The sequence below is a fragment of the Hyperoodon ampullatus genome, assembly GCF_949752795.1.
Source record: "Hyperoodon ampullatus genome assembly, chromosome: 13".
NCBI classification, from domain to species: Eukaryota; Metazoa; Chordata; class Mammalia; order Artiodactyla; family Ziphiidae; genus Hyperoodon; species Hyperoodon ampullatus.
Genome location: NC_136926.1, coordinates 43,316,695 through 43,336,211, shown reverse-complemented (window position 1 = coordinate 43,336,211; position 19,517 = coordinate 43,316,695). Strand labels below are relative to the sequence as shown.

The 19,517-nt window shown below is 35.5% G+C and overlaps 1 protein-coding gene across 3 annotated transcripts in view; it reads right to left on the bottom strand.

Annotated features, from left to right (window-relative positions):
- TAF4B (TATA-box binding protein associated factor 4b) overlaps positions 1 to 19,517 on the bottom strand; it is a gene marked incomplete at both ends in the record, with an annotated part of 121,926 nt that overhangs the window by 59,568 nt on the left and 42,841 nt on the right. The window contains 2 exons of one of the 3 annotated variants that reach the window (XM_079717377.1): positions 15,995 to 16,097; positions 16,758 to 16,908. In XM_079717377.1, coding sequence (XP_079573503.1) covers positions 15,995 to 16,097; positions 16,758 to 16,908 — 254 coding nt within the window. The remainder of the gene's footprint in view (positions 1 to 15,994; positions 16,098 to 16,757; positions 16,909 to 19,517) is intronic. The other 2 variants (XM_079717378.1, XM_079717379.1) reach the window with 2 other exon arrangements.

Sequence of the window (19,517 nt, the reverse complement as noted above, 5' to 3'; positions counted from 1 at the left end):
CATCCTTCCTTTAAAAAAAATCAGAATTGTTTAAGGTACACAGCACATGGCTTTTACACACATGCACACAACACTGATTGTTCACAATCTCAGCTGTCTGCCAGGTACACAGGCCCTGTAAACTGCACCCTGCCCCCACAGGTGAGTTCCCACATAGCCCCTGCTGAAATCTCACATACAGACTGGAGAGACCAGTACGAGGCCTCCTTACTACCAGTACCATGCACAGTACTGGAACTGAACAGAACTCAATGTTCAATGAGGAGACTGTCCCATGTCTTTTAGAATCTTCTTGCAGCCCTTCTCTGAACTAAGGGAGCTAACCACCCAATAAGATTTGTTCTTGCCTACCCACCCACCCAGTTTGGCCCCAAGCTGAACACAGCTCCCTCTAGTTCAGCTGCCAGTTGCTATGGTTACAGAGGGCAGCAGGAATAGAGGAAGACCCCTACTGAGGGAAGAGGAAAAGGTACCACCATAAACAGTACCCGAACCACTTAAAAGTTCCTCTAAGAAAGGAGGCAGACTAAAGGAAAGCAAAGACAACACCGTGTTGTAGAAGCATTATTGATAAGGCTAAATATTGTAAGATAGGCCAAGGCAGTAATAAAGGATTTGATGCTGAGATGTATTTGTGATTCTGGGTTGGCTCAATTTTAAAGGAAAAGAAAGTGAGAACCTCCAAGTCGCATCTTCAAGTCTTCTGGTCTAATGCAGTATGTCTTTTAACGAAGGTGCTGTGAAAGATAATCTGTTTCATTTTTAAAGACATACAAAAAGGAAATTTAATAGTGCCTCAGTAGAAAAAGGCTTCCAACTCAAGATTCTGTGGGGAGTAATAGGTTAATATGCAAAAATTAAAGTAGCATTACCTAATTATCATTAATACCTTGCATTTTGGTTTCTGAAACTGATCTAATTCTTCAGCTTTTTATAAAGTTAACCGTTGCTTGTGCCTACCTTAAATCTCTTCTACCCTTTTAAGATCTATAATAGCACCAGACTAATTTTTCTATAGTAGAGAAAATCACATTACTTTCCTATTCAAAAACATTTCATGATCCTATGAGCTCAACCTGATATTCAAGGCCTTCCAAGTAATGACCTTAACTTAGCACTCTTACCTCCCATTCCTCACCGTAAAATAGCTCCTACTGATTCTGGCTTTCCTGTTCTAGTCTTTAGCTCCTCTTGCTTTATTATCTTTCAGCTGTCAGTGCCTTATCTATATTCCAGACCTACTTCAAATGCCTACTTTGGAAATGTTGGTTTAACTTATCTTTATACTTTTAAAGCATCTTTCCAATTGCTACAACTTCCAAGGGTACATTTTGTCTTTGTTACGGTAGGTCTTACTCTGTCTTCCAATAATCAACTATTTGCCTTATACTTCAACCAGAATAATTTTATTGAACATATTAATCATTTTCATCACCTATCATTTCTAGCAGAGTAGTCATAAATGGTACTTAAATATTTGAGGAATTTGTATGTGCTCAGAACAGCATGCTGTTTATCTGTGACAATGTACTGGGAAGTAGAAGAATGGTGGGTAAAAAAGATGAGTCAAACTGCCTACTGTGAAATTCTGACTCTGCCACTTACTGTCTATATGAAATAAAGCAAATTTATTAACCTCTCTAGGCCTGCAACATCAGTAAAATGGAGACAATAACATTCCCCACATCTGAGACTGAGGATTGAAGGAAGCAATCATATCACGAAAAAAGGAGTTCCTTTAATATATAAAGAGCTCCTACAAATAACTAAGGAAAATACCTAAAATCCAATGGAAAAATGGATGAAACATAGAAATCTTCAGTTAATGAAAAATTTTAAATGACTCAAATATAAGATGTTTTATCCTACTCATAAGAAAAATGTAAGATACAATTTTTCACCTGTTAGATTGGTAAAAGTTCACGAGAACATGTGGAAATATGATACCTTAAGCTTTGTTGCTCAGACTATAATCTGTTAATCTAACTCCATTGAGAGTTACTTGACATTATCTAATTTAAAATGAATAAACTGCTCTTTCTAGAAATTACGTGAAACGATAGTCATTGCAACTCTGTTTTCTGAGTACAAAACACTGGAAACAACCTAAATGTCTATCATTATGTAACTTTGTTAAAAACATCAAATCACAATGATTATATACTGATATAGAATAATCTACAAGATTTATTACTACTAAGTTGTAAATATCAAAATGGGTTGGCCAAAAAGTTCATTTGGGTTTTTCCATTACATCTTACGGAAAAAAACCGAACGAACTTTCTGGCCAACCCAATAAAACATCATGTATTGCATACTGTCATCTATGTTGAAAAGATTCTATCTAGAGAGATATGCACGAAATTGCTAACAGTGGTTGGCTCTAGGCTGAGAACCTGGGTAGCAGAGGGAAAATGATGCAAGAGAGAACCTTATTTTTTTCCCACTGTATATCCTTTTGTTCCTTTCGAATGCTATACAAAATGTATGTATTACCTAGTCAAATAAATAAATAATTTGCTTAAAAGGTATAAACAAAAAATTTTTATTTTAAGAAAATCAAGTTCTTCCTTTAGGTTACTAATCTATGGTAAAATAAGGTTGCCTTCAATATTCTTTTTTCACCACCCTTGGGCATAATCTTGCTACGTTACCACAGCCAGCTTACAAACCCTGCTTTCTTCCTTCTATGGCTTTTTTAAAGGTATCTTTCCTCATGGGAAATTCCCTTTCCTCTTTTTAACTCAAACACAGCATAGGATATTGCAGTATTTCTCAAACTTCAGTGATTTTAGGAACTACTTACGAGTATATTCCTTCACAGTTCATTCAGCATGTAAGCACAGAGATAATTTTTCCTAAATCGCATTTTACTATGAAAAAAATCTGCCTAAAAACTATGAAAGACTTCACAATCTCACCTCTAAGTCTTCATTCATGTAATTTCCCTGTGAGGAATGTTTAAGACCATAATTTCTAACAAGATTTAGCATAAAGCAACTCCTTCAAGAAGATTTTGTTGTTGTTGAATTTTAACCCTAGATTTAGAGTTTATCTGGGCACAGCTCAGAAGGATGTTTCTTCCCTGTCTCCTGACTTTCCAAGATTTTGTCACCAGAGACTGTTTCCTCTCTCTTTAAGTCCTTACTTGAATGATTAATCATCTATATTATGTTACCCTATATAACAAGTATATATCATTGATACACTTGTATATATAAGGACAGACTCTTAATAAATACATAATGAAACAATTAATTACATATGAAGCAAGGTAGAGCACATGTTTAATCTACACTAGAGAATCTGATTCGTGCAATATGAAAAAATGGGACATTAAAGTTGGTGGAATAATATTATCTGTGCAAACAGCATGTAACCTTGTCCTATATTATTTTCTAAGTGTCTTTTAAAGCAAAATTTTTAAAAAACCTCTTAATTCCTAGCTGGTAAAATACCTTCTAAGTTATGTAAGTATATATTAATATACATATATATGTATTATTCATCCATAAATATTTTATAATTTCTCTCTAAAATATAAGAACTCTAAACAAAGACCTTAACCATAAGGCATTATCACCTCTTCAAAAAATCAATAATTCCTTATTATCATCAAATAGCCAGTCTGTTTAAATAGAGTTAACTCTACAAACATGCACAGGTACTGTAATATTTATCACTTCTGATTCTGAAGTACGAAGAATAAAACACAAATCTCTGGCACCCTCTGGTGTTTAAACACTATATAGCTTCCCTTATTCATCCCAGATGTACTTACTGACAAGCACAACAGAAAATACGATTTACACTGGGAAAAAGTCACAAAAATGTTCTTTTCAGTTAAACAGGTAGTTTTGAAAATACAGGCAGATATCACTCTATGTTATTAAACCTCATCCAGTTAAGACAGGATCTAATGCCATACACTATTACCTCTTCTTATTTAACAAAAGAGTCAATATTAAGGGTCTATTTTAAGCTTCATTTTAACAATAACTGAAGTGATATTAAGTATCCAAGAAAGCAAACTGAAAGAAAAGACATTACTATAAAAAGATATGCATAAAACCACATATAGCAGAAATAACTAGAACATATTATACAAAAATGAAAAGTGTATCTTCGTGCAAAAATTAAATGTATCTTAAAAATAGATTATATCTAAGATTATAGATATTCCTGTTCTCTTTTTCAAAATCCATTATTTCAACAAATTTCTGAATGCTTATTATGAACAAGGCATTGTTCTAAATGTTAGATATACAATGGTAAAGTTACTGTAAACTCTCAGAGATTTAAAAAGGAGTGGGGCGCATAAAGAAGGGTAAATAAATGAATAGGGTAACTTTAGATAGTGCCTCAAGACAGCAGATGTGACTGAAAAAGGAATAAAGAGAGAGGATTTATCTAAACAGATATAAAAACAAATAATGAAAGATAACTGAAAATGCAAAAATATTAACACAGAAATAAAACAAAAACAGCACTAAAATGAAAATCTAGAAATGCACCCTTGTATAACTGAGAATTTACTAAAAGGTAAAGTAGCATTTCAAATCAGAAAAGTAAGGATGATGAAATCTTCAGTAACTGTTGTTGAGATGAGCAACCCAACTGGGAAAAGGCAATTTCTGTTTCAGCTATTTACAAAGATAGAATCAAGAATTACTGAAGATTTTGTAAAGGTCTATTGCATATATGAGGTGTATATAGATAACTTGGAAGAAAATATAGGAGCACATCATTATGAGCTAAGGATAGGGAAAGAGTTTTAAAAATAATGCAAAAGTCAAAAACTATAAAGGAAGAGATTAATAAAGTTAATATTGTGATTTAAAATCTTCAAATAACAAAAGACACTAAAAACAAAATTACACGTTAAACAAAAGATTGGGAGAAAAATATTTATAACATACACATACTTATAACATACACAACAAAGATCTACTCTCAGGAATTCCCTGGCGGTCCAGTGGTTAGGGCTTCGTGTTTTCACTTCTGAGGGCCCGGGTTCAATCCCTGGTTGGGGAAATAAGATCCCACAAGCCACACAGCGCGGCCAGGAAAAAAAAAAAAAAAAAACTATTTTCCAATATACAAGTCTAGAAAGCAATAAGCACTCAATAGCTAAATGAGCAAAAGTAGTAAGCTAGAAACTACCTAAAGAAAATACTAATGGTGACACTTTTGCTTCAGGCATTAACGACTAGATTTACCCATGAGAAATTACATGACATTCTTCTAATTTAGACCAGCTTATTTTCATTCCAGTGTTGGATGCACAGAAGTTGTCAAAAAGGTGTCAGTAAAAATAAGCACTGAGCACACTCTAAAGTAGAACTGTCTCAGGGGCAAATGCCTGTGGCTAGCACTAGTTTTCGGGCCTCTGTTAAAGTGGAGAAACTCTTAAGTCAGGTTCTCTAGAACAGGTACTAACATGGTCCCAAGTCAATAGTCATCCCTGGTTCCTATGGGACACAGTCACAAATCTTCTTTGGAGTAAAGCAAGCTCAATTTGGGTCGCCAGATTTAATCTGATTTACCCATCCACTGAGGTTTTAAATTCAACAATTACATTTTTCACTTCTAAATGTCCTATTTGGTTCTTTATCAAATCTTTGTATTCATTTTTTAATAGATAATTGTTACTTGCTCATTTTTTGTGATTCCACATTTTATTTTTAACCATTTTATAAGAGTTTTTAATATTGAATATTTGATCACCCAATGTTTGAAGTCAATGGCATTCCAATTGTGTTGCTGTTTCCTTTGCTTGGGGTGACCTTTCCTTGTAGGCTTTATCTTTGAAAGTGAACACATGCATACATACCAGAAAAGAATGAAATGACATTATTAAAGTGCTGGAAGCAAAAAAAGAAAAGCCAACCTATAATTCTAATCTCACTCCTGACATCACTGTCTACATAAATAACCTAATTTAAAAATAATCAGAAATAAGAACTTAACAAGGGGGTTGGCATACAATTTTTTTTAAAAAAAGCAACCTAGGGAATTCCCTGGTGGTCCAGTGGTTAAGATGCAGGCTTTCACTGCTGTGGGCCCAGGTTCAGTCCCTGGTTGGGGAACTAAGATCCCACAAGCTGCGTGGCGTGGCCAAAAATAAATAAAAATAAATAAATAAATAAAAAGCAACCTACATTTCTATATACTAGGAACAGAAAAGGCAATTACCAAAAATTTTACCTATAATAGCAACAAAAAGGTGCCTAGGAATAAACAACAGATAAACAAAACAAATGGTATACAACCTGTATAGAAAATTATATCACTTTACTGAAAGATGTTAAAGAAAGCATGCATAAATGGAGACATAAATCATGTTCATAGCTAGAAGGTTCCAAATTATAAAGAAATCAGCTGAAGGACAATGGACCTATGGGCTCAAGGCTATGTTGGTCAAATTCTAGCAGAGGTTTTTGATGGAATTTAAACTGATGCTTAAATTTATATGAACAGCAAAATCCCAAGAATGGCAAAAAAAAAAATCAAGAAGAGCAGGGGAAGGGGGTATGAAAGTGGAGGAAGGGGCTTCCCTGGTGGCGCAGTGGTTGAGAGTCCGCCTGCCAATGCAGGGGACACGGGTTCGTGCCCCGGTCTGGGAGGATCCCACATGCCGCGGAGCGGCTGGGCCCGTGAGCCATGGCCGCTGAGCCTGCGCGTCCGGAGCCTGTGCTCCGCAATGGGAGAGGCCACAACAGTGAGAGGCCCGCGTACCGCAAAAAAAAAAAAAAAAAAAAAAAAAAAGAAAGTGGAGGAAGGAGGGTGTAAAAGTAGAGGAAGGAGAGGAAACAAAAAAATAAAGAGGGGGCCTCCCTGGTGGCGCAGTGGTTGAGAGTCCGCCTGCCGATGCAGGGGATACGGGTTCGTGCCCCGGTCTGGGAGGATCCCATATGCCGCGGAGCGGCTGGGCCCGTGAGCCATGGCTGCTGAGCCTGCGCATCCGGAGCCTGTGCTCCGCAACGGGAGAGGCCACAACAGTGAGAGGCCCGCGTACCACAAAAAAAAAAAAAAAAAAAAAAAAAAAAAAAAAAAAATAAAGAGGGATAGGTAGGAGACATGCCTTAACAGAGGTAAAATTTATTTTGAAGTTATAGTAAATTGAGCAGTATGCTACTGGAAATAAATTAAACAGTAAGATAAAATAGAGATTAAAAAAAAAGATTAACAGAATAGATAAGCCCAGAAGAGACCGTGCCTATACAGGCACACCTCCTTTTATTGCACTTCACTTTATTGTGCTTCGCAGATAATGTGTTTTTTACAAACTGAAGGTCTGTGGCAACCTGGTGGTCAAGCAAGTCTACCAGCGCCAGTTTTCCAATAGCGTTTGCTCATTTCATGACTCTTCGTCACATTTTGTCAGTTCCTGCAATATTTCAAACTTTTTCATTATTATTTTATTTGTTATGGTGATCTGTGATCAGTGATCTTTGATGTTACTATTGTAATTGTTTTGGGTCACCACAAACCATGCCCATACAAGATTGCCGACTTAATAGGTAAATGTTGTGTGTGTTCTGACTGCTCTACCAACCAGCCATTCCACAGTCTCTCTCCCTCTCCTCAGGCCTCCCTATTCCCTGAGACATGACAATATTGAAATTAGGCCAGGTAATAACCCGACAATGCCTCCTAAGTGTTCAAGTGAAAGGAAGAGTTACTCATCTCTTACTTTAAATCAAAAGCTAGAAATGATGAAGATTAAGGAGGAAGGCCTGCAGAAAGCCAAGATAGGCCGAAAGCTAGGCCTCTTGTGCCAAACAGTCAAGTTGTGAATGCAAAGGAAAAGTTCTTGAAGGAAATTAAAAGTGCTACTCCAGTGAACACACAAATGATAAGAAAGTGAAACAGTCTTACTGCTGATATGAAGAAAGTTTTAGTGGTTCTGGACAGAAGATCAAACCAGCCACAACATTTCCTTCAGCCAAAACACAATTCAGAGTCAGGTCCTACCTTTCTTCAATTCTATTGATACAAAAGCTGAGAGAGCTGAGGAAGCTGAAGAAGAAAAGTTTGAAGCTAGCAGAGGTTGGTTCATGAGGTTTAAGGAAAAAAGCTGTCTTCGTAACATAAAAGTACAAGGTGAAGCAGCAAATGCTGATGTACAAACTACTGCAAGTTATCCAGAAGATCTACCTAAGATAATTAATAGAAGTGGCTACACTAAACAACATACTTCCAATGTAGACAAAACAGCTTATACTGGAAGAAGATACCATCAGGACTTTCATAGGTAGAGAGGAGAAGTCAACCCCTGGCTTCAAAGCTTCAAAGGTCAGGCTGACTCTCTTGTTAGGGATTAATGCAGCTTATGATTTTAAGTTGAAGCCAATGCTCATTTACCATTCTGAAAATCCTAAAATTAGGGTTCAGAATCCAGCAAAGAAAAGTACCCTAAGTCTTAGTTGAAATACCTGAGGTACTACATCCTGGAGTCAGGGAGAACCAAAGGGACATGGAGTCTTGGAAAGATTACAGCCTAGATTTGAATTCAGTTACTGACTAGATGAAGGCAATCTGCTCCTCTCCTGCCAACCAGCAAACTGGATAAATTCTCTTTCTGGAGGTAATTAATCCAAAACTCCTATAATTACTTTTTACACATATTTGACACTGACTCAAAAATTACTAAGTTCATACCAAGAAACAGCTAAAAAGCCAAATAACAGAAACAGACTTACAGACAACCTGGATGTTGGAAATATTAGGTATGAACTTTAATATAACTATGACTAATTGTTCAAGAATGCAGAAGATAATTCCAATAGAGAACAAAAATCTATTAAAAAAGAAATGGAGGTGTGGTTTTTGGTAATGACAGAGTAGCTTAATTAATCATTACAAAATCAACATATAACTTTTTAAAAAGGCAACCATTTTAAAAAATGGGAAAAAGGCAACCAGAAACTAGAGAGAAGTCAACCCTTGAAATATGGTAACAATGATGGGTAAAATTTGTGAGTTTATGTCTTTTGGCCTGAAAGCACTCTCCAGCCTGTGCAGCCGTATTCTAAGTGTCAGAGGACAGATTTTAGTGTTGAAAGAGCACTTAGACAATTAGGGAAGATACATCAGAATGTAAGGCTCCACAGAGCAGTAATCCCTCAAATCTGCATATAAATCTGACCTAATCATTGACTGATGGAAGAACTACATATGCCCCAGGGGACACTCCAGCAGCCTAACAAAAACAGCAATAGGAAGGGGAAAGAACCAAGTGAATATTTCAGTTGCTACTCAACCTAAGAAAGACTAAGTTTGGAATTTAAGAACAGTCAAGTTAAACTAAAATAAAGTCTACTAAATTAAAAATCAGTCTTCAGGAACATAACTGAATCCAGAGTCAATAATTACTAGATATGTGAAAAAACAGAAAGTCACTGAATGTTCTGAACATAATGAAAACTTATAAGACGTATGAAAAACTGGAAAATGGGACCTAAAGTTTAAAAAAAAAGTTGGCAGAAATGAGCCAAATGTTGCAATTAGCAGACAAAGATTTTTAAGGAAGCATACAAATATGCTGACAGATTTAAAGGAGCAAAAAGATCAAAGAAAATAACAGAGCCTTGGTATATGCAGGAAAATATCAAAGTCTAATGCATATATAATTGGATTCATAAAAGGACAGGAGAGATAATGGGGCCAAGAAAAAAACTCTGAAGAAACATTTTCCATAGTTAGGAAAAAGAAAAATAAACACGTTACAGATCCAAGAAGCTCAGCAAAACCTAAGCAGAATATAAAGGAAACCATAACTAGAGTCAGACCGAATCAAAGTCAAAGTGCTGAAATCTAAACAAAGAGAAAATCTTAAAGTAGTGAGAGGAAAACAAACAAAAAATCAGTGTACACATGGAAATAATGATATGAATGAAAACTGACTGTTTTTTTGGGTTTTTTTTGCAGTACGCGGGCCTCTCACTGTTGTGGCCTCTCCCGTTGAGGAGCACAGGCTCTGGACGCGCAGGCCCAGTGGCCATGGCTCACGGGCCTAGCCGCTCCACGGCATGTGGGATCTTCCTGGACCGGGGCACGAACCCGTGTCCCGTGCATCAGCAGGTGGACTCTCAACCACTGCGCCACCAGGGAAGCCCTGAAAACTGACTTTTCATCAGAAACAATGGAGACCAGAAAACAATGGAATAACATCTTTAAGTCTTCACAATAAAGAAGATTGGGTCAGCCTACAATTTCTAATCGGAAAAAAAAAAAAAAAAACTACCCTTTTAAAGGGAAGGTAAACAAAAATAGTTCTCAGGAAAAGGAAAACAGAAGAGTTGTCACCAGAATTACAGACCAAGAAATGCTATAGGAAGCTCTTTAGCTGAAGGGAAAAAATACCACTGAAAACTGAACTCTACAGAAAAAAAAGAAGAGCACTGGGAATGGTTTAAAGAAAAGAAAGAATATTTTAAGGGAAAAAAAAGACTTTAAAGCTAAAATCATAACATTGTAGATACATACATACATTTATAATGCATGCTGATGTAATACATATGAAAATAAAAATATATAGCACAGAAGAAGAGAGTGAGGTAAATGGACTTACATTGTTGCAAGGTTCACATATTTTATGTGTAGTACCATATTAACTCCAAATAGAGTGTACACTAAAAATACATGTTATAGCATATTGTAATCCCTGTTGATCAAACAAACAAAAAAATGCAGATATAGATAAGAAGCCAACAGAGGAATTAAAATGAAATATAAAATAATAATCACTTACCCTAAAAGACAAAAAACAAATGAATAAAATAGCAAAATATTAACCTAAAGAAACAACCGTTGGATTTCATAAGAAAAGCTCAACCTAGCTATATGCAATGTATAAAGGACACTCTTTAAATACAAAGACACATGTAGGTTGAAAAAAAGGAAGGAAAAAGATAGAATATGCAAACAGTAACAAAGCTGAAGTGTTTATATTCAGCAGATAAAATACACAGCAATACAAGAAATATTTTCAAATAAAGAAGGACATGTGGGGACTTCCCTGGTGGTCCAGTGGTTAAGACTCTGTGCTTCCACTGCAGGGGGCCCGGGTTCCATCCCTGGTCCGGGAGCTAAGATCCCGCATGCCACGCAGCATGGCCAAAAAATTTTTAAAGATAATAATAAAATAAATAAATAAAAATTTAAAAAAATAATAAAAAAGGACATGTAATTATAGAAGGGCCAATTTATTAGAAAAACATAACAATTATAAATGTGTATACCTAATAACAGAGCTTCAAATGATTAATGTAAAAACTGGCAGAACTAACGGAAAAAATAAATCTATAAGCATAGTTGGAGATTTAATACCCATTCTCAGTAACTGATGGAACTAGTCCAAAAAAAGAAAGCCAGGAAATAGATATAAACACTACTAGCTACCTTCACCAGAATGGCACTTACAAAAAACTACTCCCCCAAACTGAGTAATACATTTTTTCCCAGGGCATATGAGATATTCATCAAGTTTGACCACAATAAAGAGTCTCAAATTTAGTAAGATTGATATTTAACAGTGTATATTCTCTGATCAGAACCAAATTACATTAGAAAAAAAATGAATAAAATCTCTAGAGAAGTCCCAAATATTTGTACTTTTAAATAAAAGGAAAAGGAGAAAATATTTTGACATGAATAAAAATGAAAACAAAACACTATAATTGGCTGGATGCTAACTCAGTAGTTAGGGGGTTTATAGTTTTAAATGAGAAGCAACTAAAACCCAACTTAAGGAAAAGAAAGGAATATTCTTTATAATAAAATAAACAAAAGATGAACAGATAAAAACAATAAAATCGGGCTTCCCTGGTGGCACAGTGGTTAAGAATCTGCCTGCCAATGCAGGGGACGCGGGTTCAAGCTCTGGTCTGGGAAGATCCCACATGCCGGTGAGCAACTAAGCCCGTGCACCACAACTACTGAGCCTGCACTCTAGAGCCTGGGTGCCACAACTACTGAACCCACGTGCCACAACTACTGAAGCCCGTGTGCCTAGAGCCCATGCTCCACAACAAGAGAAGCCACCGCAATGAGAAGCCCATGCACCCCCAACAAAGAGTAGTCCCCGCGTGCCGCAACTAGAGAAAGCCTGCGTGCAGCAACAAAGACCCAGTGCAGCCAAAATAAATAAATTAATTAATTAAAAAAAAAAGTAAAATCAAAAGTTAACTCTCTAAAAACACTAAACAAAACTGAAAAAAACATATCAATGAAAAGAGAGAGTATCACTACAAATCTTACAGATACTAAAAGGATAAGGGAATAAAATGAACAGCTATATGCCCAAAAAAGTCAACAACTAAGATAAAATACACAAAATCCTTAAAAAACAAAAAGCATGATACGTTACCCTAAAGAATCTACAAATATTAAAAGGAAAAGAAAGTAGTAGCACAGCTTCATTTCAACAAATTTAAAAGTAAAATGAAATGTACAAAAACCTTAAAAAATGCAACTTTCTGAAATTGACATTAAGATGACAGAGAAAATCATTTATAGATGAAACTATCTTATCAAAACCTTCCCCCAGGGGACTTCCCTGGTGGTGCAGTGGATAACACTCCATGCTCCCAATTCACAGGGCCTGGGTTCGATCCCTGGTCAGGGAACTAGATCCCACATGCACGCCACAACTAAGAGTTTGCGTGACACAACTAAGGAGCCCACAAGCCACAACTAAGGAGTCCACCTGCCGCAACTAAGGAGCCCACCTGCCACAACTAAGACCCAGAGCAAACAAATAAATAAAAAACCAAAAAACCCCAAAACCTTCCCCCCAAAGAAAACAAAAGACCTATTTAGTTTCAAGGGTAAATTCATTCGTATATTTAAGGAAGAAATAATATAATTTCTACTCAAAGGTTTAAAATAAAGGAGAGGGAAAAATATTGTACAACTCATTTTTGAGACCAGCATAACCACATACCAAAATCTGGCAAAGACACCATAAGAACAGAAAACTATATACCAGTATCCCTAAAGAACATACATATAAAACCCTTAAAATATTAATCAAATCAAATGCAACAATATATAAAAAGGATAATAATACTTCAGGAATACTAACATTCAAACTATTTTTTTAAAATCAGTGTAATTCACAATACATTGCATAATTTAAAAAATGAATGACTGTCTTAAATAGATGAAGAAAAAGCGCATGACAAAATCACTCAATTTAAAAATGGGCAAAATATTTGAACAGACATTTCACAAAAGGAGCTACACAAATGGCCAATAAGGACATGAAAATACACTCAGCATCTTGATCAACATGGGTTTGAACTGCACAGGTCCACTCATACACAGATTTTTTTCAGTAAATACATACAGTAGTAGATGATCTGGAGCTGGTTGAATCTGAGGATGCAGAACCACAGATATGACAGGCAGACTATAGAACTTGAGCATCTGCAATGGGTCAACCATTGGTGGGAAAACCAATCCCACCGCAGATACTGAAGAATGAGGGTACAGCTATATACCAACTACAATGGTTAAAACTTTAAAAACTGCAGTTTATCAACTGTTAGCAAGGATATGGAACAAATTCTCATACTTTGTGGGTAGAACTGTAAATGGTACAACCACAAAGGAAAACAGTTTGGCAGCTTCTTATAAAGTTAAACATACACCTACTAAATGATTCAGCATTTTCATTCATATCTTTATGTAAGTAAAGGGAAAACTTATGTCCATACAAAGACTTTGATACAGGTGTTCCTAGCAGCTTTATTCATAATAGCCAAAAACTGGAAACAACCCGCATGTCCACCAGTGGATAAAGAGACAATTCAGTACAAACAAATGCAGTAGACCCACACAGTGAAATACTACTCAGCAATGAAAAGCAACAAATTACTAATACATGCAACAACACTGGATGTATATCAAACACATTATTCTGAGCAAAGGAAACCAAACATAAGAATACAAATTATATGATTCTATTGATATGAAACCCCAGGAAAGACAAATCTACAATGATAAGAAGCCAATCAGTGGCTGCCTAAGGTATAATGGGGGGACTGGCTGGAAAGTCTCACAAAGGAGGCTTCTGAGGTATTGAAAGTGTTCTATGTATCTTGACTGAGGTACTGGGTACATGAATTTAGCCTTCTGTCAAAACTCACTGCACTGGAAGACAATGATGACTTCCTAGGTTACCATCTTCCAACATTTACTCCCCAATACAATACAGAACAACAAAAACCACAGGCTCAGCATAACTTGAAGACAAAGAATACCCAAACTTCAAAACAAGAATAAGTGAAAAAGGACAACAATTCCCAGTGCATACTTTCTTGCCCTATTGCGACCAATTTCCCAATGCACTCACCCTCACCTCAAAGGCTTTGGGTAAAAGAAGACTGAATAAAAACTGCAGAAGAGAGACCAGAGAACTAGTGGTAGGCACAAGGATGAAATAATGGTTGTCCTGGTAGATCAAAGCATGGACTACATTCAATTAATTTCATCCAAACAAGAGATGACTGGGAAAACTTCAGAGAACAGACTGAAGGTGAGCATTTTAATATAAAAGTAGAACTACAACTAAAATATAGGTGGGGGTGAGGACTAATGTACAAATATTTATATATTGTGACAAATAATGCAACTAAAAATGGGAGAAGATAGAGGAAAAAGAAAACAGAATATCCACACACTGATTTTTAAGTAATCAACTGGTAGAAATGAAAGAATATCAATCCAAGAAGGACAAACATAAGACTGTAAAACTTCTAGAACAAAGCACAGAAGAAAATCTTTGAAACCTTGGGTTACACAAACATTTCTTAGACAAAACATGAAAAGCATAACCTCTAAGAGAAAAAAATTAATGAACTAGACTTCAGCAAAATTAAAAACTTTTGCTCTGTGAAAGACACTGGTAAAAGAATGATAAAACACACCACAAAGAAAATACTTCCAAATCACTATGTGACAAAGGACTTGGATCTTGAATATATAATGAACTCTAAAAACTCAATCATAAGAAAAAAAACAACTCAAAGGAAAAATGGGCAAAAGATCTGAATACACACTTCACCAAAGAAGACAGTATAAGGATAGCAAATAAGCATAGGAACAGATGCTCAACATCTTAAGTCACTAGGAAACTGCAAATTAAAATGACAATAAAAACAACCACTATACACTTATTGGAATAGTAAAAATCAAAAGAATTGGCAATAACAAGTACTGACAGAGTTGGAGTGCAAATGGAACTCTCATCACTGCTGGTGGGAATGCAAAATGGTACAGTCCCTTTGGTAAACAACTTCGGCAGTTTCTTAAATAGTAAAACACATACTTACCTAATGACCGAGCAATAATACTCTTAGATATTTACTACAGAGAAATCAAACCTATGTTCACATAAAAATCTGTATGTAAATGTTTATAGCAATTTTATATAGAATCATTAAAAAACTGGGAACAACCCAATGTCCATCAACAGGAAAATGGATAAACAAATTTACATTCAGACAATGAATGCTGCTCAACAGTACAAAAGAACAATCTTCTAATAATCAAAATGATGTAGATAAATCTAAAAAAAATGCCGAGTGAAAAAAGTCAAATGCAAAAGAGTAGATACTGTAATTTTCCATTTATATAAAGTTCAAGAATGGACAAAAATGATCTATGGTGATGGACATAAGAACAGTGGCTGCCAAAGGCAAGGGTTGGAAGTCATTGATTTGAAAGGAGCATAAAGATGATGGATATGTTCAGCATCTTGGTCTGAATTATGATTACACAGGCATATGTTTGTCAAAATTCATTGAGCTCTACAATTAAGATTTGTGCACTTTACTGCTTATAAATTATACTTAATAAAGTACTGTTAGCTTTTAAAAAAGGCATCATTAAATTTGTTTTGTATATTATTGTCATCCCTTTCCTGTTTTTTAAAAAATATTAATTTCTTAAACCAGACCAAGTTTTAACTATTTAATTTCTTTACCTGAAGGATGCTGTTCCATTCTCTTTTATTTTGTTTTTCTGAATAGATGACTGAAGTGACAGAACTTTATTTCCTGGCAGGGTAATTTGCTTTAGAATGGAAGCTATAAAAACAAAAGAAGAAAGAAAAGGTAAAATTTTAAAAAAGCAATCACACTACATTAGGAAAAATTCAGGACAAGTTATTTTTAATGCATATAGAATAATCAAAGAAAATTTCAAGCTGCCCTAGAACTATGTTTAAATTCAAACATGACAATGAATTTATTCCCTGCACAAGAAATCATAAAATTAAGACCTCTCCCATTTTTTATATGGTCCTCAAATTGGCTACAGAATTACCAGCATTATAAAAATATTATGCAGAAAAGGTGACAGAAACATGTTAATAATATATCCTTTATATTGGTAGATTTAAAAAATACATAAAACCTAGACTGACTTCCAAATGTAGGGAAAGAAGCACATTTTAAAAAGAAATAAGACAATAGCAAATTTTATAAGTTAGAAAAAGTACTTTATTTACTAGTAGATTGTTTTATCTAGTTACAAAACACCACAAGTGGTGCTTCTTTAATCTAAAACAACATACACCCTTAAAAAGTGGCTATGTACAAAGAATATAATAAAGTTATCTTTCAGTCTTCTCTCACAGGTCTCAACTTAAAAGAAATCTCTCTTCTCTTAACAGTGCAAAAGAAAAGTATGGAAACCCATCATGTTCCAAACCCAAGGTGATGGGGCAGGGATGAGCCAGAGTCTACCTTGAGGAAACTGACTGGTAGGTACTGCAGTGCTCACTGTCACCTTCTTCTGTCCAGATTTCTGGATGGTCAATGCTGAGGAATGGGAAAGTGTGGTCACTTGTTTTGTAAGGCCTCCTGAAGGCTGCTGGACTACCTGAAACAATGAGAATGATTAATACAGTCATTCAACTAGACCTGCTTTAGGAAAGAACAAGCTTTCAATTGTAACAACAGAACAAATGATTAGGCTCACCTAACTAAATATACCTTTATTGTAGCATCACAAGAAAGCCTACTTAAAATATAAATTTGTATGTAGCAAAATTATCTTACTCAAAAGTGAAAAACATGACTATCTCACACTATAATTTTCAGAGTGTAATTCAAATTTATATTCTGCTCAATTTAAATCTCCAAATAGACCCTATTTTCATCTTTTAACTTAACACAGAAAATTTCAAACTTATACAAAAGCAGAGGGAACAATAAAATGAAACCACCTATACCATTATTACCCAGCTTCAACAATGATTAATTCTTGACCAATTTTATTTCATCTATATCCTTACCCACTTCTCCCCACTCTCAATTATTTTAAAGCAAATCCCAGATATATCTTTTTATCCATAAATATTTCAAGATATACCTCTAGAAGATGACAACTTTCAATCGGTTGTTTTTTTAAAAGTATCTGAAAGATAACAATGCTACAGGCATTCTCCAAGATAACAGTTCAAGAAATCCAGAGGGTGAGGGTTGAGGATAAAGGAAAAGAAATTAAAGTAATAGCAGGGCCTTGTTTTTAGCTTCAAAGAAGAAACAACAGAATAGCAGAGTTTCATTTTTTCACTTCAAAGAAAAAAAAGTCACCATGTATTTGAGCCAGCTATTGAGAGCGAACTATTTATAAGTCCTCAAATTCATATATGGCTAACATAAATGATCTAGGAGGTAGACTTCATAATGGAATTCTGGAGGTATAATTTATTCTATACTCTAATTTTTTATAAATAAAATTGTCTAGTGCATAATACTAAACAAAAATAACTTACAAGAAATCCAAAATGTCCCAATAAATAATCTTATAGGAACCGATATTCCTAGAGAAAAAATACAAGTTGGAATAATTCAATTGCCATGATTCTATGAGAATAGACTCTTGAAAGAGAGAAACAACTCTTGAAAACAATGAGGCATTTCAGTTGAGATCATACTTATGTATTGTAAAGTCCTAGGAAACAGATTTAAATTCTATAAAGTAATACACATTCAGAGTCCCATTTATGCATTCAGATTGAAACTCAAAAGAAAACAGAAACACTCCTAACAATTCTGGCATACCTCCCTATTGTTCATATTTTCTTCCTTGATATCTTTTATTTGGTATTCTTTTCAGTATTTTAATTACAAAAGATAGCAATAAAATGTTATTAGAAATTTGCTTATGAGTTAGTCTTCATACCATTTTTGATGGGTACTCAAAAATATTTAAAAAAGTTAACAGCCTAGAGACCAGCCCCTGAGGTGGAAGGAGGCTCTATGCCTCCTGGGGTCCTGCCAGGAGGAGTGGGGGCATGGAGGCCACGAGACCCCAGCATCAGCGTGTGGCCCTAGCACAGAACAAGCTGGGGAAGGCAAGCCTTGGTGCCTGCAGGAGGGCTCCCAGGCCAGGGATGTGTGTGGCTCAGCCTACAGCCCACTCCAGGGCAAGTTCATGCAGGGAGCAGGAGGCAAATGTGCCAACTGATTTAACAATCCTGGATACCCATCATTCCTCATCCTAATGAGGATGTACCAATGAGGATGTATGCTACCAAGTGCACCTAATACACTTGGTATCACATGTGCAGTATGTTCCTGCACACTTGCTGAACAAAATAAAATACCATGAGTGAGACAGTATAAAACAGTTCAGTAGTCTTCTTTCAAAGAAAGTACCATTTTTAGACCACAATATTAGGCATCTTATGGAGACTGAAATTAGAGAGATGGAAATTGGCCCAAAGATGATATATCTGTTCCTACTTGGCAAGCAAAACAAAGAGCTATTATATTTTTTAAAACATGTCCTTTATTTACTTTCCCTCCAAAAAAACCACTAGAAAAGAAGAAGAGTAAATAGTACATACCTTAGCTTTTTCTCTTGACAAGTCAAGTTCTGATGTTTTACTAGGATATTAACATAATTTAATGTTTTATAGTTTATAGAAACTGCAGGTCTAGAGCTACACAATATTCTTCAGGTGACAGCTATTTTTTTACATTGATTATGATTTTTACATTAACTATGATCTGGAATATCTGACATGGAACTGTTCTTAAATTCCATAAGAAAAGGAAGCAAACAAACACAAGTACAGATTAAACTAGTAGATGAGAACACCCTTCACACTCTGCTTTCTCTGTATTTCGACCCCACCAACTCCTCTGTTCATAAATACACAGCAATCAAATACTTAGCTCTAAATAACTCAAGCAGTAAATGCACACAAATTACTAAAGGGTAATACCTCCTCTAATTTTTATATAGTATTCAATATGTGATTACTGGCACACACTCACTGAGGTTGAGTTCTAGAAAACATAGGGCCCCAAATTAACAAAAACTGTAGTATAAAAAGTCAGGAAATAGGGAATCCCTGGTGGTCCAGTGGTTAGGACTCTGTGCTTTCACTGCCGAGGGCCTGGGTTCAATCCCTGGTCGGGGAACTAAGACCTCGCAGGCTGCACAGCGTGCCCCCTCCCCTCAAAAGTCAGGAAATACATGTTAGTTACCAC